The sequence below is a fragment of the Nyctereutes procyonoides genome, unplaced genomic scaffold (genome assembly GCF_905146905.1).
Source record: "Nyctereutes procyonoides isolate TBG_1078 unplaced genomic scaffold, NYPRO_anot_genome, whole genome shotgun sequence".
In the NCBI taxonomy this organism is placed as follows: Eukaryota; Metazoa; Chordata; class Mammalia; order Carnivora; family Canidae; genus Nyctereutes; species Nyctereutes procyonoides.
The window spans coordinates 19,003,374-19,026,264 of NW_026575040.1; the positions used below are offsets into that span (position 1 = coordinate 19,003,374).

A 22,891-nucleotide genomic window follows, 5' to 3' on the forward strand; every position below is an offset into this window, starting at 1 on the left:
TTCCTTTTCTAGGTTCTTGAGGTGGGAGAATAGATAACTATTTGAGAATTTTCCTTTTTATAATATATACATTCAGTTGCTATAAAGTTCCCTCTCAGCACTGCTTTATTTGCATCCTATATATTTTGATATGTTACATTTTCATTTATATTCAGTTTATTGTATGTTTTTTTATTTTCATCTTTTACTCATGGATTATGTTTAATTTCCAAGTATATGGATATTTTCCTATAATTTTTCTATTATTGATTTATGTTTGATCTCACTGTGGTGAGACATGCACTCTGTATGACTTCAGTTTTTGAGTTTCATCTTATGGTTCAAGGTATTATCTACTGTGATGAATAATCCATGCACACTTGGAAAAAATGTGTATTCCGTTGTTGTTGTTCTAAAATATCTGTTAGATGCTATCTGTTGATAGTATTCTTGAGTTCTTCCATATCCTTGCTGATTTTACATCTGGTTATTTTATCAATTGTCGAGAAAGGGGTGCTTATTATTTAATAAATCCAACTATAATTGTGGATTTGTCTATTTCTCCTTTCTATCAGTTTTTGCTTCACATGTTTTGCAGCTCTGTTGTTTTGTTCATATACATTTGGGGTTGGTATGTCTTCCTGATGGATTGACACTTTTGCCAACATGCCTTTATCATTATATTTAAAATGAATTTCTTGTAAACATCTTTTTTTTAATTTTATAAATTAATTTTTATTGGTGTTCAATTTACCAACATACAGAATAACACCCAGTGCTCATCCCGTCAAGTGTCCCCCTCAGTGCCCGTCACCCATTCACCCCCACCCCCCGCCCTCCTCCCCCTCCACCACCCCTAGTTCATTTCCCAGAGTTAGAAGTCTTTATGTTCTGTCTCCCTTTCTGATATTTCTCACACATTTCTTCTCCCTTCCCTTATATTCCCTTTCGCTATTATTCATATTCCCCAAATGAATGAGAACATACACTGTTTGTCCTTCTCTGGTTACTGTGGCCAAGTTCAAAAAGGGTGTTGCCTGAGTTCTCCTCTGGGATTTTGATGGAATCTTGTCTCACATTTAGATCTTTCATCTATTTTGGGTTTATCTTTGTGTATGGTGCAAGAGAGTGGTCCAGTTTCATTCTTCTGCATGTGGATGTCCAATTTTCCCAGCACCATTTATTGAAGAGACTGTCTTTCTTCCAGTGGATCGTCTTTCCTCCTTTATCGTATATTAGTTGACCATAAAGTTCAGGGTCCACTTCTGGGTTCTCTGTTCTGTTCCATTGATCTATATGTCTGTTTTTGTGCCAGTACCACACTGTCTTGATGAACACAGCTTTGTAGTACAACCTGAAATCTGGCATTGTGATGCCCCCAGATATGGTTTTCTTTTTTAAAATTCCCCTGGCTGTTTGGGGTCTTTTCTGATTCCACACAAATCTTAAAATAATTTGTTCTAAGTCTCTGAAGAAAGTCCATGGTATTTTGATAGGGATTGCATTATACGTGTAAATTGCCCTGGGTAACATTGACATTTTCACAATATTAATTCTGCCAATCCATAAGCATGGAATATTTTTCCATCTCTTTGTGTCTTCCTCAATTTCTTTCAGAAGTGTTCTATAGTTTTTAGGGTATATTTTGAGAACCATTTGAATGGTAAATGGTTCTCCAACCTTTTATTTTCAGGTTGTAGGTGTCCTTCTGTCTAAAATGAGTCTCTTGTAGACAGCAAATAGATGGGTCCTGCTTTTTTATCCAGTCTGAAACCCTGCGCCTTTTGATGGGGTCATTAAGCCCATTCACGTTCAGAGTTACTATTGACAGATATGAGTTTAGTGTCATCATGATATCTATTTAGTCCTTGTTTTTGTGGATTGTTCCACTGAACTTCTTCTTAAAGGGGAGTTTTAAGAGTCCCCCTTAAAATTTCTTGCAGAGCTGGTTTGGAGGTCACATATTCTTTCAGTTCCTGCCTGTCTTGGAAGCTCTTTATCTCTCCTTCCATTTTGAATGAGAGCCTTGCTGGATAAAGTATTCTTGGTTGCATGTTCTTCTCATTTAGGACCCTGAATATATCCTGCCAGCCCTTTCTGGCCTGCCAGGTCTCTGTGGAGAGGTCTGCTGTTACCCTAATATTCCTCCCCATGAAAGTCAGGGACTTCTTGTCTCTTGCTGCTTTAAGGATCTTCTCTTTATCTTTGGAATTTGCAAGCTTCACTATTAAATGTCGAGGTGTTGAACGGTTTTTATTGATTTTAGGGGGGGATCTTTCTATTTCCTGGATCTGAATGCCTGTTTCCCTTCCCAGATTGGGAAAGTTTTCAGCTAGGATTTGTTCAAATACATATTCTGGCCCTCTGGCCCTTTCGGCGCCCTCGGGAACCCCAATTAAACGTAGGTTTTTCTTCCTTAGGTTGTCATTTATTTCCCTTAATCTGTCTTCATGGACCCTTAATTGTTTATCTCTTTTTTCCTCAGTTTCCCTCTTTGCCATTAACTTGTCTTCTATGTCACTCACTCGTTCTTCCACCTCGTTAACCCTCGTCGTTAGGACTTCTAGTTTGGATTGCATCTCATTCAATTGATTTTTAATTTCTGCCTGATTGGATCTAAATTCTGCAGTCATGAAGTCTCGTGAGTCCTTAATGCTTTTTTCTAGAGCCACCAGTAGCTGTAGAATAGTGCTTCTGAATTGGCTTTCTGACATTGAGTTGTAATCCAGATTTTGTAACTCTGTGGGAGAGAGGGCTGTTTCTGATTCTTTCTTTTGAGGTGAGGTTTTCCTTCTAGTCATTTTGCTCAGTGCAGAGTGGCCAAAAACAAGTTGTATTGGAACACGGGGGAGTATCACTGGTCGGTCTAGCTGGTCTTCTGGGGGAGGGGCCTGTTGCGCTGATTCTCAGGTGTTAGCACTTGGGGGAGCTGCTCTGCCCCTGCCTGCTGCCGGGCTCAGCGGGGGTTGTTTACCCCGTGGGGCCCCAGGAGGAACAGCCGCAGTTGCTATGGCAACTCTGGAAGCCTGGATTCAGCCTCCGCAGGAACTACGGGGCTCGGGGCTCTCGGTTCTCCGTCTGCAGGGCCTGGAGGCTCCGGGGCGGGGCCGCTGATGTGCTCAGCTCCGGGCAGGAGCGTCCTCGCTGTCCTGGGCCCTCCCGGCCTCTGCCTGTCCCAGGGGGAGGCCGGATCCTGGGCTGTGTCCCGGCGCCCTGTAAACATCTTTTTAATGCAGTTTACTTATATCTGTCTTTTAACTGACATATTTAGATTATTTTCATTTACTCTCATAAAAAAATGGATTCCCCCCAAAAAGGATTAACTTTGCCATTTAATTTTTTGTTTTCTGTTGGTTCTTTAAAAAAATTTTTCTCCCTTACCATGGGTTAGTTAGAATTCCTATAGTTTCTATAGTGATTTTGAGTGTATCTCCTTAACAATTTTTAGTGGTTGCTCTAAGTATTACATTAAATATACAGAATCACACTTTAGTAGTATCATCATTTACCAGTTTAAGTATAAAAACTTAGCTATTTATACATCCCTCTCCTGTTTAGAACATAATTGTCTTTTTTGTTTAAGATTTTATTTATTTATTCATGAAAGACACACAGAGAGAGGCATAGACATAGGCAGAGAGAGAAGTAGGCTCCCCACAAGAAGCCCGATGTGGGAACAATCCCAGACCCAGGGATTATGCCCTTTGGGCAGACATTCAACCACTGAGCCACCCAGGTGTCCCAATTGTCTTTTTTAAAGATTTATTTACTTATTTGAGAAAAAGAGAGAGAGAGAGAGCAGAGGGAGTGGCAGAGAGAGAGATAGAAGGAGACAGAATCTAAAGCAGACTCCTCACTGAACCCAGAGCCCAAGCAGGGCTCCATCTCATGACCCTGAGATCATGACCTGAGCCAAAAATCAAGAGTTGGCTGTTTAATAAACTGAGCCACCCAGGTACCCCTAAAAATTTATTTTTAAAGTCAACATTTCTGTTCTTAGGATTACCTTTTTATATACTTTGTTTTCCTCTTTTGCATATTCGTATCCACTCATGACCTTTCACAGACTCACCTTTTCCTTGATTCTTTAAAAAATAGTGATTATTAATATTGTTGTTTTGAAGAAAAATATTGTTGTTTTGTTGCTCATATTATCAGAGTTTGGCTGAATATTTAAGAGACTCCAGATTTTTATTTTTGGTACTGCTCTTCAAGAAAATTAATCAGGAAATCTTGGAGGTAAGGAAACATTAGGAAGAGTCTAAAATGAAAGAAAAAAAAGAAAAGAAAGTTTAAAAAGAAAGTTTTCTAGGTGTCTAGACATTGTTTAAAGTACAAAAGATATGTTCCAGGTATGTGTGGGAGTGGTGGAGGGGCTAATAAATGACTGATACAGGAGTCTGAATATCTGGCCCCTGGCCTTAAGTTGAGAAAAATCTCCGTATGATTTGTACTCCAGGGGGCTCACTTCCATTGCTCAGGCAAAATACAGATTTAACTTGAAACCACATCACTGTACAGTCTTTCCCTTTCCCAATCCTGCTTCCTTCTATCTCTTTTACGTTTTTCCTGAAGAGTGCTCCTTCATTAAACACCTGCACCTGAATTCCTATCTCGGGTTCTGCTTCTAAAAAACACCAACCATGACACATTGGTATTAGAAATGGGCTAGGAAGCAGTCTATAAGGATGGTATTCAGCAGTTGGATCACCTGCTTCCACTGAAGACTTCACTGCTGCTGGCAAGTGAAGTATGAATAGTTTGAATTATGCTGAAACAGTAAGATCATCAAGGCTTTCCAGTTGTGGCTAACTGTTATGGAATCTAGAAGGGGATGCATTGACTTATACAATCTCTGGCATTTGAGAAGTATGGGGGAACTAGAAATTATAAAGATTGTGGAATTGCATAGCTGTTGCTGAACAACATCAGTGCTTTAGGGTGGGAAAAAAAAAGGTAGGTTAAAGGTGATCACTCATCAATTCAAAGTAAAGTGTGAATAATAGACCCTACTAGGCATTTAAAGAAGTCCTCATTGCCTTAGGACTTAATCTTAAGAGTAGCAGGGGGATTTTAAAAAATATTTCATTCTCAATCCTAGAAAATTTCCTCTGCCAAAGTCAGGGCCCTGAGATGGAAGGAATGAGACCCTGAGACCTAGGTTCAGGATTCTGGGGAATCCAGATCAGAACATTGAACCCCTGGTATGTCTAAAATCTCTGAGCCTGCACTAATAATGTCTCACTCATTCTTGTTAGAAGATGGGTGCTACTTTGCTTGAATAATATGCAGGTGTTTCAAATATGCAAATGGCTTACAAGACAATGCTTGCCATTCTCAGGATCTGCCCTCTGGCAACCAGACCAATAACTAAAGTCAACTTTCAGCATAACTGGGGATTGTCAGGTCTGCTAAGGCAGCAGAGAGGTGAGCTACAATGATCTACTCAATAAAATGCAGCAGTAAGAACCAGAAATGTTTGCAGGAAGTTCGACTTGAAGGTGCTGAATCAGGGGAGCGAAATATAAAGCAGAATAAGGCAGAGTTTGTTGATATAGAAACACTTTCCCATGACATTTGGTTTAACACTCTGGCAAGTATCTTGACATCCAGTTCTAGTAAGTTGCTGGCATGGCTCTTAGAAGCTTGGAAAAGCAGTGGCCTGTGTTAAATGAAGTGGAAAATTCAACAGCTAATTATGTTCCTTGGTATGGCCTCGAGGACATTCCATTTACCAAGATAATAAGAAAGCCATTGGAGAGGGTGGCCAGAGGCAGTAGGGAGAAACCCAGTAGTACCTGTTCTCTGGAAGAAGGGGCTGACAGCAGGAGAATCTGTAACAGAATAGGCTCTTTAATAGCAACAGTATGATTTTGGAATAGGAGAGGCCAAGCGGAAGCATTTAATTGTCAAAGGCAAGGTAGGTGTAATTATTCTCTTGGGCGGTGAGGATAGAAAGGGAACCAGAGAAGCCTGATCCATGATGACCTATGGAGATATTTAACAGAACGTGTGTTCAGGACCAAGACATATAGGGATCCAGCAAGGGTGTTGCTTAATATATACAACAATCAAGGGTATATATCACTGGATGAGCAAAAGATTCAGGTCACATGACCCAGTGGGAAGATATAATCCTTTGTCTAGTTTGCAGACTTGAGGCAATTGTCCGACTTACAACGCATCAGTTAAAGGAAAGGCCAGGTCCCTTGAGGAAGAAGACTACAATTCAATAGCAAATATATACTATAGTGATTTCCCCAGTCCTTTCCCAAAAAGACTTTCCTTTGGTAATTATAAACTGAGAAAAAGGACTACATAACAGTTTTTGAGGGATGTTGGATACAAGGTCTGAATGAACACAGAGTTGAATACCAATGACCCAAAGTGTTATCATGACGCTTCAGTTAAAATAAGGAAGGTCAGGTAATAAGTGGAGTCTTGGCCCAAGTCCATCTCACAGTGAGTCCATTAGTTCCAAAAAGAAAAATAAGCATAGAATGACCTAATAGTCATTTCCCTGCTACCTAAACACATAACTGAAATGGACAAACTCAGCAATTGGCAGAACTCTCACAATGGCTTCCCGACCTATGAAAGAAGACCCATTATAATAGAAAAGTCCAAATGGAAACCTTGGGAATTGCCCTTCCTACCCTTGAAAGATTGTAAAATCAAAAACAACACTGCTTCAAGGAAAAAGGCAGTGATTATTAACATCTTCAAAGACTTGAAGCTTGGTGGTATCCATTGCAACCCTATGTCTGGCCCCTAAAACACAGGTAATTAATATCTCAAACTTAATTAAGTAGTAACAGTCAACTGTGGCTACTGTGATGGATGTGCTATCTTTGTTGTAGCAGATTAACATAGCCCCTGATAAGAAGTATGAAGCCATTAATATGGCAAAAGTGTTGTTTTCAATATCTAACAGTCAGGAAGAGCATACACAGTTTGCCTCTACATTGGGAAGACCACAGTACATTAATAGTCTTGCCCAGAGCTAAGTTAATTCTCCTACACTGTTATTACATAGTGGAAAATATCTGGACCATCTGGACATCCCACAGATAATAGGGTTCTATGACATTAGCAGTATCATGTTAGATAGACTTAATGACTAAGAAATGGGCAAGTACTACGTACATATTGGTAAGACACGTGTACATCAGAGTATAGGAGACAAATCCTATGAAAATTCAGGTCTATCCATGTCAGTAAAGTTTTTAAGGGTCCAGTTGTCTGCGGCTTGCTGAGACATCCCATCCATATTAAATATTGACATCTATTTCAGGTATGGGTTTAATTTCCCTGCCCAAAGTGCCTCAGACACTACCATTATATAAGAGGTCATTATCTCAGACCAAGTGAGCTATTTAACAAATGAGATGTGGCAGCAGCCCCATGACCATGGGATTTCCTTGTTTTGTCACACACTTCATCCCCCAAAACCTGCAGGCCTGATGGGTGGAATAGACTTTTGAAAGCATAGCATCATGTGAGGATGGGGGATTATCCTTCAGGATGGGCCTAACACTTTAAATCAATGATCACTGTATAGTGATATTTTTCAAACAGGGGGTCTAAGGTTGTGGAAGTAGGAGTAGCTTTTCTCAGTAGCACTCTAAGTGCTGCCAGTCACTGCAACTACATGCTCTGCAGGCCTAGAGTTTCCAGTCTGCTTAAAGGAAATACTTCCATAAAGGGACAGAGTAGGAAGGATCTCATTAAACTTTAAGCTACCACCTGGTTATTTCCCATTCCTTTTTTGCTAAGAGGCTAGCAGACAAGAAAAAGAGTCCCCATACTGGCCAGGTAATTGGCTCAGATAAGGTAGAAGTAACTGTTACACAACGCAGGAAAGGAAGACTATTTAGCACTTAACTGATCCACTGGAACATCTCTTGATAACTTGCCTAACCAATTTTGTTGGCAAAGAGACAAATGCAACATCCACAGCCTAAGACAGATATGGCAGCTAGAGGCTCAGATCCCTCCAGGATGAGAGTCTGGATAGCCCTTCCACACAAGCCACCTAGCCCATAGAAGGGCTATTTGAATGTTAAGAGGATACAGAAGGTATGCAAGAGGAGAGAGATGATGAATGTCAGGTTCAAATGCAATGTCAGGATTTAGAATTTTCCCCATTAACCTTCTTATAAATTTCTCCAGGAAAAAAAAAAAAAGAGGAAACAGAATCCAGATGAAGTGAGGTTATGTTTCTTAGAATGTTTCTGAGAATACTCCCTGTTTTTTTTTTTTAATACTCCCTGTTAACCACCTGCATGCAAATCTCCATCGCAGTCTGTTTCCCAGGAATTTTAACCTAAGATAATATCACACCCACTGAACAAGTTGAGATCATGAGGAGATGATGTGCAATTTGGTACTGCTATAAACTAACAAGTGACAAGTACTCTAAGGGGGAAAAGAAAGTGTTCCAACTATATAACTGTATGTGGGAACTCATGATGGCTCTGGGCTGGAAGTACTCAGCTAAAATCCAAACCAATATTCATAAATAGAAAACAATGGATCCTAAGTTGTGGTAGTGGCGTTAAATGACACACATAAAACTGAATCTCTGTAACCTAAGTGGATGTATCTTGTGATATATCAGATATCTTGTGCATAATAAGGCACATTATAGTATTTTGAATTCAAACTTACCTGTATTAAGTAATATTTCTGAACTGTAAAGCAAGCATGAATCATTGGCACTTGAATACACAGCACTCTTTCCCACAGTTTATATCTCGTAAGCATTATCATAATAAACATATAGTCAAGTGGCAACCAGACCAAATATAAATTCATTGTGCAAATGAAACTGAAATAAAGCATTTCCCTCAAGAGAGCAAAAACCTGGAACCAATTTAAAAGTCCAACTGGGGAAATAATTAAATAAATTATAGTATAACATATCATCATTAGTGACGACATGAGTAGATTTACATTTATTGACATAGAAAGATGTAATATATGGTATTACTAAGTGTCAAAGCAGTCTGCAAATTAATATCATAGAGGACATTTTTATGATAATTTATATTCGGGTAAGTATACGTATAGGAAAAATTCCAAATGGAAGTATATAAAAATGTTAATCATTAATAATTATCATTATAATTATTTTGCTTATTATCTCAGATGCTGTCAGTGTCCCATGTGGTACTCTAGTCAATTTCTAATGGCTTTCTCTGTGCCTGAAAGCTTTTTATTCCAGACCGGCAGAAAACTGCTTGTAAGTGGGCTAAAAATGCTAAGGTAGTCGTTCACCCCTAAGGTAGCATAACTCTGAGGCATTTATTTTGCAGCATTTTCCAGGGGTTCTCCATGAAATTTCTGTCTAGTTTCCTACTGCTATAGCTGACTTAAAACATACCCTTCATTGGCCAGATTCTCTTCCTTGTATTACTTCCCCATTACCCTAAAATATTCTGCATTTCCAAAATAATCTGTTTGCACTCAAATTCTTTTCTGTTTCTGGGCACATCCAAACTGCAATATTTATCTGTAATTTTGAAATAGTTCTGTTTAAAACATTACATATATAAAAACTTAATAAAAATTTTAAAAACATTTAACATCAGATGGGGTGTTTTTTGTTTTGTTTTAATAGTTTATTTATTTATTTTAGAGGGTGGGGCGGAGAGGGGCAGAGTTGGGGAGAGAGGGATTGGGAGAGAATCCCAAGCAGACACCATGCTAAACATAAAGTCTGACAGGGGATTCAGGGCTCCATCTCACAACTCTTACATCATGACTTGAGCAAAAACCAAGAGTTGGACACTTAATCGACTGAGTCACTCAGATGCCCCAACATCAGATGTTTTATATATCAGATGTATAATAACATAATCAGAAGAAAAGTCATGAGTTCATTTTGGGTTATTCAGTAAAGATATTTGTCTTTAAGTTTTTGTTTTAATGCTGTGATAGGGGACATGGGAACTACTTTGACATATCAAAAGGGCTAATATGTAAGAGAAAAAATTCATGTATTCATCATGACACCAAAGAAACCATAGAAAAAGAGGCTAGTGGGTGGAACTCACAAGGAGAAGGATTTCTTTCAAATAAGAACTTTCTAGCAGTTACAGTTACCCAAAATTGGAATAAATGTTCTCTGGAAAAAGAGCATTTTAGGCAGTGACAAGTGATAGTGTATAAGCAGAGGCTGAATGACCCCCTGACAGGGACAGTTGGCTTCAAGGATCTCTAACACCCTTTTCAACCTGAAGAGTCTCTATTTTTTAAATCTAATCCATCAAATTATGTGGCTACCAGGAATCATTTATAGTTTCTCACTAACGATACCTGGTGTGTTGGATAATTTGGGACCCTATGTTCATTCCTAGACCTTCAGACATGAGTGAAGGGATGATGGGGGCACCTTGTACCAACGGGAAGTTCACATTCACAAAACACAGAGGTGAAGAAAGTCTAGGACTCTAGATAAATCACTAAATTCAGATCAAAAAAATATTAATTTAAAAACTCCGTTATTAACACAGGCTGTAGTCAGACCATGAAATGGTCTTGTTTTATCTATTTTTCCAGCATTTGCAATATCTTACATGTAAGCCAGAGATCAGTAAGTGATCGGTTTGGACAAATAGGAGAATTCATTATGCATCCTTAAGACAAAAGAAAACACATTGCTTCTGTGACCTATATTTTGAGAGAGTGCAGACATGGGAAGAAAGAGCTAATGTGGGATACTGCTGGATCCCCCAGTTTTGCTACTGAGTAACTTCCTAATATGGCTAAAGGAGATTAGAAAATATGGAATCATGGATGTGGGAAAATGCATTAGACGGGAGAGGTAGGATAGCTAAAAAGCGATGAGGGTGTTTCACTAAAACCTTTGGAATCTTTTCTTCTGTCCCATCATCTCCATAAGTCATATCAAACTTTCTAGATCACACATCTCATGTGTTTTGGTTTGGAATATATAGCTCTACTAATGTGGCAATGAGATTTCTGGGTCATAAGACCCAAAACATAGTTCTGTCTTTACTACTAACTAGCTTTGACCATTATCCTTGAGAATGTAACTATCTTTCTGAGCCTTAATTTCTCCATATGCAACATGAAGAAGCAGACTACATGATTTTAACTTTTCTTTCAGGTTTACCTTTTGTTATTTCCACAAGGATATATTCAATACACAGAAGGAGAGACCACATAATCATCTACCAAAGAAGGAAAACCCTTATAAAATAGACTGTTTAACCTGGTGTATTTCCAAAATCACTTAAGCCAGTGTGATTATTCCTGACTTTAGGCTCTATTGGAAGTTTCCAATGATTAGAGGTAGATGGAGATTATCAGTCCCTTCCTCCACAATTTATCATGTGGTTTTTATATCGCAATCAAGTTCTAGGTCAAATTCTGCCACACTTACACTTTTTTTTTTTAACATTTCTGCAGGATTTTTTTTATTGTGTTGAAACTTAAAATTTACCATTTTATTTATTTATTTATTTTTTGTTTCTTTTTTTTTTAATTTTTTATTGGTGTTCAATTTACCAACATACAGAATAACACCCAGTGCTCATCCCGTCAAGTGTCCCCCTCCGTGCCCGTCACCCATTCACCCCCACCCCCCGCCCTCCTCCCCTTCCACCACCCCTAGTTTGTTTCCCAGAGTTAGGAGTCTTTATGTTCTGTCTCCCTTTCTGATATTTCCCACACATTTCTTCTCCCTTCCCTTACATTCCCTTTCACTATTATTTATATTCCCCAAATGAATGAGAACATACACTGTTTGTCCTTCTCCGATTGACTTACTTCACTCAGCATAATACCCTCCAGTTCCATTCACGTTGAAGCAAATGGTGGGTATTTGTCGTTTCTAATGGCTCAGTAATATTCCATTGTATGCATAAACCACATCTTCTTTATCCATTCATCTTTCGATGGACACCGAGGCTCCTTCCACAGTTTGGCTATTGTGGACATGGCTGCTAGAAACATCGGGGTGCAGGTGTCCCGGCGTTTCATTGCATCTGAATCTTTGGGGTAAATCCCTAACAGTGCAATTGCTGGGTTGTAGGGCAGGTCTACACGTTTAATGCAATCCCTATCAAAATACCATGGACTTTCTTCAGAGAGTTAGAACAAATTATTTTAAGATTTGTGTGGAATCAGAAAAGACCCCGAATAGCCAGGGGAATTTTAAAAAAAGAAAACCATATCTGGGGGCATCACAATGCCAGATTTCAGGTTGTACTACAAAGCTGTGTCATCAAGACAGTGTGGTACTGGCACAAAAACAGACACATAGATCAATGGAACAGAATAGAGGATCCAGAAGTGGACCCTCAACTTTATGGTCAACTAATATTCAACAAAGGAGAAAAGACTATCCACTGGAAAAAAGACAGTCTCTTCAATAAATGGTGCTGGGAAAATTGGTCATCCACATGCAGAAGAATGAAACTAGACCACTCTCTTGCACCATACACAAAGATAAACTCAAAATGGATGAAAGATCTAAATGTGAGACAAGAGTCCATCAAAATCCTAGAGGAGAACACAGGCAACACCCTTTTTGAACTTGGCCACAGTAACTTCTTGCAAGATACATCGACGAAGGCAATAGAAACAAAAGCAAAAATGAACTATTGGGACTTCATCAAGATAAGAAGCTTTTGCACAGCAAAGGATACAGTCAACAAAACTAAAAGACAACCTACAGAATGGGAGAAGATATTTGCAAATGACATATCAGATAAAGGCCTAGTTTCTAAAATCTATAAAGAACTTCTTAAACTCAACACCAAAGAAACAAACAATCCAATCATGAAATGGGCAAAAGACATGAAGAGAAATCTCACAGAGGAAGACATAGACATGGCCAACATGCACATGAGAAAATGCTCTGCATCACTTGCCATCAGGGAAATACAAATCAAAACCCCAATGAGATACCACCTCACACCAGTGAGAATGGGGAAAATTAACAAGGCAGGAAACAACAAATGTTGGAGAGGATGCAGAGAAAAGGGAACCCTCTTACACTGTTGGTGGGAATGTGAACTGGTGCAGCCACTCTGGAAAACTGTGTGGAGGTTCCTCAAAGAGTTAAAAATAGACACTTACACATTTTTATTAGGAAGCAGAAGTAAAAATATTCACACAACCTGCAGTGTAAGCTTTCTAAAGCCCCAGCTTTCTGTCTTCTTAAGCATTTGAGCAAGTAACTTGCATGAAGGATTTGCTCAAGGCAAATGCAACATGATTGAGCTAATCTAGTCAAAGCCAAACCACAAAATCCTTTTTAAGTGGCTTGTATACAAAATGAATTGGAATTCTAAGCATAGAATACCATTCCAATGGGTGGAGACTAATGGGTTCACCAGATTTTTTTTTTAAGATTTTATTTATGTATTCATGAAAGACACACACACACACAGAGAGAGAGAGGCAGAGACAAAAGCAGATGGAGAAGCAGGCTCCATGCAGGGAGCCTGATGTGGGACTCCATCCCGGGACTCCAGGATCACACCCTGAGCTGAAGGCAGGTGCCAAACTGCTGAGCCACCCAGAGATTCCCATTCACCAGATTTTCATATCCTGTCACTATAAGTGTGGAAATATTAGTACAATATTCCTAGCCAATCCACATACCTTGAATTCTATGTATTTTACCAATGAAAAATAATCTTTAACATTTCTTTGGTTGGTATTTGTTTTTTCTATACACTCTTGATGTGAGTATACTCAACTCAATGTTAATTAGCCTGCCTGGGGTATAGATTAAAATTAAAAATCATACTGTCCATAACGAACTATTCTAAGGTAAATTATACATGTGTAACAATATAATATGAGGACTTCTAGGAAGGACTCCGATCCTAAAAGGCCTGATGTTGCACCATTCATAATTTATTTTTGTTAGATGGTACTCTGTGCCATTCTTCATATACTCTCCAACCTCTCTTTATCATCCTTCATATCATTTTTCTTTACCATTCTTTTTACTGTCCTCTTACCATCCTTCACATTTTCCTCTCTTTATCATGTGATATTCTTTTGTGATAGGATTATGTACTGGACTAAGATATCAATAGTTTAGTGTGAATTATGGTAATATTATCATAGCTCCTTTATGTCTTACACATATCTGACAAAAGCCTTGACTCTTGATTAATTAAATTATCTGCCTTCTTCATTCATACACTTGGGCTTCTGAACATTGCTAGAGAAAATCATATAATTATGTGCTTTCAAGCCACAAAAAATTCCTTGTCTCCAACTTTAGCTAGCTTTCAAGTTGTCTAGAAGCATTTCTGTATTTATTACCATGCCTATTTAAGGCCCAGGAGCTTAAGGAATCCTAAGATAATATTAAGTTTATCATTGCAATGATGAGCCATAGATGGGGTTCTGGCCAGGCAAAAGAGTAAAGCTTTCCCTCTTATCTACTTCTTTCACAGTAAAGTGTTCCTAAGCAACCACCATTTCTACATAGTTGCAATGGCTTTTTTGCTTCCGTACTTACCCCCAAATGTCTACTCTTCATAGAGCAACTACAGCAATCTTTTAAAAATGCACCTCAGACCAGATAATTCCCTTAGTCTCAATGGCTTCCAGGCATACTTAAACTAAAACTACTTGTTTAGGCTTATCAGACTCCACGCAATTTGGCTACTCCCCATCTCTTGCCTACTCCTCTCTATCCACATTGGTGTTCTTGTCAATTAGCAAACCTAAAGCATGTGCCCAATGCTTTTGCACTAGCTGTTCCCTCTGACTAGAGCACCCTTCCTTAGAGTTTCACATTGTGGTTCACTTCTTCACATCTTTGAGGACTCTGTTCATATGTCACCTTCCTCTACTTCCCTACCTGTCCTCTTATACTATTACTTCAAACATCAAGAAATATCAGTACTAAGAGGTTCTGTGTATTACTGTGTAAGGGAATTTTTGATGCTTCAAGTTACATGTCCCATGTAACTATTCCATGTTCTGTTCCTACTGTCATAAGGCCTACAACAGGTCTGCATATGGAAAGACAAATATACCTTTGTGTTCATCAGGAAGATATGAACATTTTAAAGCAACAATTTAGAAAGGCAAGGAGGGCATTGGAGGGGATATTGTTTATCTAGTTTTACCTATAAAGTCCTGGATGCTTTTATTTTTAAATCTCTTATTTATATACGGTATAATATATTTAAAACTTGTATATGGTAAAATTCATTCTTTGTGATGTACTCTTCTATGAATTTTCACATATATGCCTACAATTATATACTCACCCCAACAATCAAGATATAAAGCAGTTCTATCACTCCCCAAATTCCCTTATATGTGACTGCTTTGTAGTCAACCTCTCTCCTACCCTCCCCTAACCCCTGCAATCACTTAGCTGTTTCCTATCCCTATAGTTTTTAGGCTCTGAGAATTCTGAGTCTAACCATTATTTAAGGTCCAGCAAGTCCTGGTGATCTGCCAGCATTATTCAAATCTGTTCTTGATAGCAAAATTATTGGTTGAGCATGACTGAAAGAGTGTTAACTATGTATATATTTAATAAATTATACACTAGCTTTTGTGGAACTATGATATTGATTCTCAGGGTAATACTTTAGCTGAGGTGGTTAGAAGAATAATTTCTCCTCTGGTCTGGCTTAGTTCAGATCCCTCCTCTCCTATTTTATCAAGATTCTGCCAATTTCCTTCATCATACACGGCTTCGCCCTCAAACAGCTACTTCTTTATGTAATGTTCTTAATACTGTACAGTATTTTTCTCCTTGAATTTACAAATACCCAAAGTTTCTTTTAAGCACAGAATGATTGTCACTGAATTGCTGAAGGTGACTTTCTGATGATGTCCACAAAAATTTTCTTCTGCTCCCACTTTCCATCTCAGTCCTGCACTGAGTCTGTGCTCCCTGGCTCAGGCAGTAGTTGCTTCTTGAATGCTCTGTGCTCTGCTCTTAGCTCTCTGATTTGCCACCTGTGTGTTTCGGATGTGCCCTGGAACTGAAGGTTTAAGTATTAATGTCCAATGTAGAGCCTGATTATTGCAGCTCGGGTGCATTCTTGTTTGACCATTTCATGCTCACTAATCATTCACATCCATTAAGAAATCTGACCCATGAATTACATAGTGGAATTTAGTTTACCAGGAATAGGAACTAAGAAGTAGGGATAGGAAAAAAAAAATCACAGGTTAGTTCCTGTGCCTGCTGCACCTGTAGCATCAACACCAGAAGTTAACATATCAGGCAGGCTGAAGGCAAAGTAGCTTCAGTAGCCACTGACAAGTCACAAATCTGCTTGGACTTTGTCCTGCACATATTAGAAAGACTACACTAGGTTCTAGCTTTAAATTCACCTTGGAGGCTTCTTTATTTCCTAGTTCCAGCTATTCCTCACAAAATCCTTGAGGAAGATACATGCCAAAGCTATAAGAGCAGTGGAAAACCAAGCAGCATTTCAGTTTGAGACTAGTGGGCCCCAATGGCCTGGTCTGCCAGGAGAGCACTGGATGTTCATGGGTAGTTACTGATAGCACTTATTTATTCTCCAAGTGTACCAATTTTGATTATAAATTATACAACTACTGGGGCACCTCAGTGGCTCAGTGGTTGGGCTTTTGCCTTTGCTCAGGTCATGATCCTGGGGTCCTGAGATTGAGTCCCGTATCAGTCTCCCCTTAGGGAGCCTGCTTCTCCCTCTGCCTGTGTCTCTGCATCCCTCTCTCTCTCTCTCTCTCTCTGTTTCTCATGAATAAATAAATAAAATCTTTAAAAAAATTATATGACTACCTTAATTACATACAGCATACATACACAATATATAATTCCTCCCTCCCCATCAGGAGAGAATATGGAACCATTAGAAATTAGACACACAAAGAGAAAGGTACAAGATCAAAGAAAGAATTAAAATCATTCTCAGTATTGACAAGTAAAATTGGCAGATTGAATTTTGTAATACTTCTCAGAGTGGAAGCAACACACCCATAATGGCAGTTCTTAAGAGGGACTTAGAGTTTTTACCAATAGAGTGAGTAATGAGAAATATGAAAGCCCCTGAAACTAGAGACTGACATCACATACACACACACACACACACACACACACACGAAGAATGCAGTTATGCAGGAAGGAGATGCAGGAAGCTATGCACATTGGACCAGAACAGAGACCCATTCCTTAGCTAAAATGGCTGAAGGAGAGGTCCTTATCTTGGGTTCATTGATAGACTTTGGAGTCTATATCACTATATACTTTAGTGAAGTATAAATAAAACTTCTTGTATATATAAAATTTTCTAGAAAACTTATCAGTGATTTTCATCAGGCTCTCAAAAAAAGTCCAAAAAGTTAAGAATCATTGCTTTATGGTGTTTTCAGTTCTGGTATATATTTTAAAATATATTAAAAAGTAACTAGTTCTCATTCTAGTGTTATACTATTTAGTTATTTTCAACACATCTACCACTAGTTTCATAAAATCCTAAGTTAAATAGCCTTTACTGGGCTAGGTGGGCCCTACTTGAGTTTTATAATAATAATTCCAATATCCAGAGTAGATAAAAGAAACAGATAAACAGCATTGCTAGAGAAATGTTCTCTTAAAACACCTTCTTTCTTTCTTTTTCCTTTTTTTTTGTGTGTGTGTGTGGGGGGGGGGAGCAGGGTAGAGGGAGAGAGGGAGAATGCCAATAGGCTCCATGTTGCATGTGGGGCTTGACCCCACAACCCTGAGATCATGAGCTGAGCTGAAATCAAGAGTCAGACGGTTAACTGACTGAGTACCCAGGTGCTTATAGTTTTTCTATATAGGCATGTATTATCTTACAGAAACCCTTGGGAATTCTAAACTCCTTAGGGTAACATAGAGACAGTTTTGCAAGTTAAGTGCCATTTCCGATAAAGATTTGAGAGCTATGTCATGAAAAAAGATTGATTTTGCAATGCCACTTGAGGACACTTCTCTTCCTTTTGACTTTTGGTTTAGTTTATTCCTTCTTGGTACTGCATTTATATGCCAGGTGAGCCAGGTTGTGACTGGTTTATACAGTTCTTACTTGTAATAAAATACTAAATGGTAGGTAACTCTACTTCTGTTACAGTAAACCCCATATTTGTTCCTACCATTAAGTATCTGGATGCCCTTGTGGAAATAATGTAACTTCTCTGGGCCTGAGGTTCCTTATCTCCAGACATGATGAGAGCATTGGCTTTCATAAGAAGTTATCCGAGGTTTCTTCCAGCTGTGTGATTGTATGGCTTTGTATTTCTAGGAAGGCAGCTATGTTTACCATTCTCAAGTTTATACAACAAACTCCTGAGGAGGAGAGTCACTTTATATTTATACAGGATAATATCTAAGACAACAAGTAAATAAAAGACAAAACATTGATTGAGCAGCTGGGGAGAAGACCTCTCAGGAAAACTATGCTTCATTAGACTCCCTACCCCATGAAAAGACTGATTGGCCAAATTCTAGGAGTCTTTTTGGACTACCTGCCATAGTACACAGAACCATCATATCATACACTAAATGTCACACACACACACACACACACACACACACACACATGCAGCATGAATTCTCTCTCCCTTTTTATACCTACAAGGTTTGCCCTAGCTAGCTCTTCTGTATCATTTTTCCCACCATGCAGAAACAAATGAAAAATGAAACCAATTTCCACTTCTCAGGGACAGGAGTCTTGGCTCTCTTGCCACCTTCTCTCTCCTGGGCACAGAAGTTCCTCCTGTAGAACTATTGTCCTTCTGGTCTGCTTTCTGAAACATGAAAAGTTCCTGGTATTCAGAGGTAGGTCACATCCCCCTACTGAGAGTACCAGAATATGGCATGTGGCAGGAGGAGGAGCGTGTAAAGTTGGAGGTTACAGTATTATATCAGGCAACCCTACCCTAGTTATAGAATAACACATTATAGAGAACATTTCCCTGAGCCAAAAGTATCACTTCCTCATTACAATCAGAATTGAAAATGGGTCCCCCATTCAGACGAAATTATGAGGCTTTCATATCATCCCCAGCCTTAGCCAAGCAATGGTCACTTATAAGCATTATTATTTAATCATATGCAAGTTGTTTTCATTCTGATAGTTGTGATGGACCTGAAGAATATTATCCTCTTTACTCATATACCTAATCTCAATTTAAGTGATGTCCCTAGAGGTTCAAAATCCAGTATATTTCACCCTAGAAATAAATATTGGGCATCTCACTCCAGAAAAGCAATTATTGGAATGTGTCATGCCATACACCATCCAGATCCAAATAAAACTATTGTTCCTCCTTCACATCTATAACCATTTTCTTCAAAATTTAGTATAGAAGTCAATTCTTTCTACTGACTTAGGCTGGACTGCAGCAGTTTTCTGTTCTTATGCAACTTAGTGATCTTTTAAATAGTTGGATATGTTGCTTGCAATCTGAATTCTTATAGCTAAGAATTGAGAGCTTTGCATCTGCTCTTCTCTTTCTTCTATAAAACACACACACACACACCACACATACACACACACTGATGTTAACTGTAAGGGAAAAAAGGAGAGTACACATTCTTCTAAAGTGGCATCAAGGAAAAACGAACTAGGGGTGATGGAAGGGGAGGAGGGCGGGGGGTGGGGGTGAGTGGGTGACAGGCACTGAGGGGGACACTTGACGGGATGAGCACTGGGTGTTATTCTGTATGTTGGTAAATTGAACACCAATAAAAAATTAATTTATTAAAAAAAAGTGGACTCAAGGAAAGATCCTATGTTAGGCCATAAAACAGACCTCAAATTTAAAAGGATTGGAATCATACAAAGTATGTTCTCCAACAACTTTGGAATAAAATTAGAAATCTGTAACAGAAGGAAATTTGGAAAATATAAAACTATCTATATTTTATTTGTACACAATCTTATATATAGAAAATCCTAAGGAATTCACACAATGTGTTATTAGAACTAAGAAAAGAATTCAGCAAAGTTGCAGACTACAAGATCAATATAGAAAAATCAATTATATTTCTATACACTAGCAATGAATAATCTGAAATAGAAATTAAGAAATTAAGAAACCAATTCCATTTATAATACCATTAAAAGGGATATAATACTTAGGAATAAATTTAACAAAAGAGCAAGACCTATACAGTGGAAATTAAAAAGCATTATTAAAAAAAATTAAAGATCTAAATAAATGGAGAGACATCTCACATTTATGAATTGGAAGACTTAATGTTGTTAAGATACCAATAGTTCTCCCCAGAGTGATCTACAGATTCAACACAGTCACCAAAATCCCAACTAGTTTTTTCCTTTTACAGACATTGACAAGCTGATCTTTTTTTATATGTATACATATATATATATATTTAAAGATTTTATTTATGTATTCATTCATGTGAAACACACACAGAGAGAGGCAGAGACACAGGCAGAGGGAGAAGCAGGCTCCATGTAGGGAGCCCGATGCGGGAGTCCATCCTCGGTCTCCAGGATCACGCCCTGGGCTGAAGGCGGTGCTAAACTGCTGAGCCACCTGGGCTGCCCTGTATTTTTATTATTATTATTATTATTATTATTATTATTATTGGATTTCGATTTGCCATCATATAACACCCAGTGCTGATCCCATCAAGTGCCCCCCTCAGTGCCCCTCCAGTCATCCCACCTCCCCTCCAGTACCCCTTGTTTGTTTCCCAGAGTTAGGAGTCTCTTATGTGATCTTAAAATTCATACAAAAATACAAGGAATCCTGTATAGCCAAAACAATCTTGATAAAAGCACAAAGTTGAAGGATTCACACTTTCCATTTTCAAAACTTACTACAAAGCCACACCAATGAAGACAATGTATCAATGGTATAAAGACAGGCACACAGATCAATGGGATAGAATTAAGACAGGCACACAGATCAATGGGATAGAATTAAGAGTCCAGGAAAAAAATCTTCTATTTACGGTCAACTGACTTTCAACAAGGGTCCAATATAGTTCAATGGGAAAAGGATCATCATTTCAACAAAAGGTGTTGGGACCAATGGATATCCATGTGCAAAAAAAATAAACCCCTCCCACACACAATATATAAAAATTAATTCAAAATGGATCATAGCCCTAAATGTAGGACTAAAACTATGAAACTATTACCAATAAAGCATAGAAATAAATCTTCATGACTTTGGAGTAGCAATGTTTTCTCAGATATGATACCAAAAGCACATGTAATAAATAGATAAATTCAACATCCAAATGAAAAACTTGTTTTGTGCTTCAAGGATCACCATTAAGAAAGTGGAAAGATAACCCAAAGAATGGGAGAAAATATTTATAAGTCACATATCTGATAAAGGCCTGGTATCCAAAATATATAAAGAATATTTACAACTCAATAACAAAAAGACAACCTAATTAAGGAATGGGCAGAGGACTTGAATGGACATTTATCCAAAGAAGACAAATAAATGGTCAATAAGCACATCAAAAGATGTTCAACATCGTTAGTCATCAGCAGAGGCAAATCAAAACCACAAGATACCATTTCACACCCACTAGGGTGGCTATAATAAAAAAGATGGGTCATAACAATTATTGGCAAGTATATGAGGAAATTGGAAGCCTTTTACCCCTGCTGGCAAAATATAAAATGGTGTAGACATCTTGAAAAACAGTTTGGCAATTCCTCAAAAGTTAAATATAGTTACCTTACCAATCAGTATTTTCATTCCTAGATGCATAACTGAAGAGAACTTAAAACTTATGTCCACAGAAAAATTTGTACACAAATGTTCAGAGTAGCAGTAATCGTAATAGCTAAAAAGTGGAAGCAACCCAACTGCCCATTAACTAATGATACCATATACCAATGTGATATAGCCACACAGTGGAATGTTACTACCCTATAAAAAGAAATGAATTACTGATACACACAACATAGATGAACATTAGAAATATTAGGCTAAGTTAAAGAAGCCAGACACAAAAGGCTGTATATTACTCCATTTACATGAAATGTCCGGAATAGGCAAGTTCCAGAGAGTGGAGAAGTGGTTTCCAAGGAGGTGAAAATGGTAAGTATATGCTAGTGAGTATGAAGTTTCTTTTTGGGGTGATGAAATATTCTAAAATTAGATCATGATGATGATTGCACAGCTCTAGAAATATACTAAAACCTACCATATTGTACACTTTAAAAGTGTGAATTTGCAGTGGCAGCAAGCATGCCCTGGACACACACAATGATGCTGGCAAGTTTGTGGACATGCACCAGCAACAGAAATGCTCCACCAGCAACCGCAACATGGGCGCCAGGGGCTATGTGTCCATTCAGATAAAGGTGGCTGAGGCTGACCAGGTGACAGGCAGGTTTCACCAACAGTTTAAAACCTACACTGTGTGTGGGGCCCTTTGCAGGATGGGTGAATCAGATGACTCCATCCTCCTACTGGCCAAGGCAGATGGCATCCTTTCAAAGAACTTCTGACTGGAGAGGACCAGGATGTGGAATATCTGTCATAACTAAATAGCAAAAACCCAAAGAGAATAGAATGAAAAAGTGTGAATTTTATGTGACATGACTTGTATCTCAATAAAGCTGTTATTTTTATTCAATCCAATGTTTTATGCAGATAATAAATACTATGTATTTATTAATTTAACAATATATCTATTAATAAACGCATAGTATCTATTAATGAGTAAATTAATAAATATTAATAAATACTATGTGTTTATTAATTCAGTACTCATTGAACAAATCCTTGCGGGAATAGAACTAAAATAAATTCAGAACTGATTGTTTACTGGGCACTGTGTATTAAGCACTGTCATGCATGTGATCCAAAAAGATAGAACCGAAGAAAGAGCCTTTGAATCTTAAGACTGAACAACAGTGACCTTTAAAAAGCAGTTTCATTA

At 38.2% G+C, this 22,891-nt stretch overlaps 1 protein-coding gene across 1 annotated transcript; it reads left to right on the top strand.

Moving 5' to 3' along the window:
- The first annotated feature begins 5,610 nt into the window (after nucleotides 1-5,610).
- On the top strand, nucleotides 5,611-22,457 carry LOC129506186 (40S ribosomal protein S21-like). Its single transcript, XM_055319633.1, has 2 exons — nucleotides 5,611-5,687; nucleotides 22,184-22,457. The coding sequence occupies exons 1-2, from the start codon at nucleotides 5,611-5,613 to the stop codon at nucleotides 22,455-22,457; spliced, it is 351 nt and encodes a 116-aa protein (XP_055175608.1).
- Nucleotides 22,458-22,891: the final 434 nt, after the last annotated feature.

What these genes read in the sequence shown, in the direction of transcription:
- LOC129506186 (XM_055319633.1), top strand. Translation starts at nt 5,611, where the DNA reads ATGGCTCTTAGAAGCTTGGAAAAGCAGTGGCCTGTGTTAAATGAAGTG. An exon ending in ACAGCTAATTATGTTCCTTG is followed by an intron (nt 5,688 to 22,183) that starts GTATGGCCTCGA and finishes GTGAATTTGCAG; the next exon opens with TGGCAGCAAGCATGCCCTGG.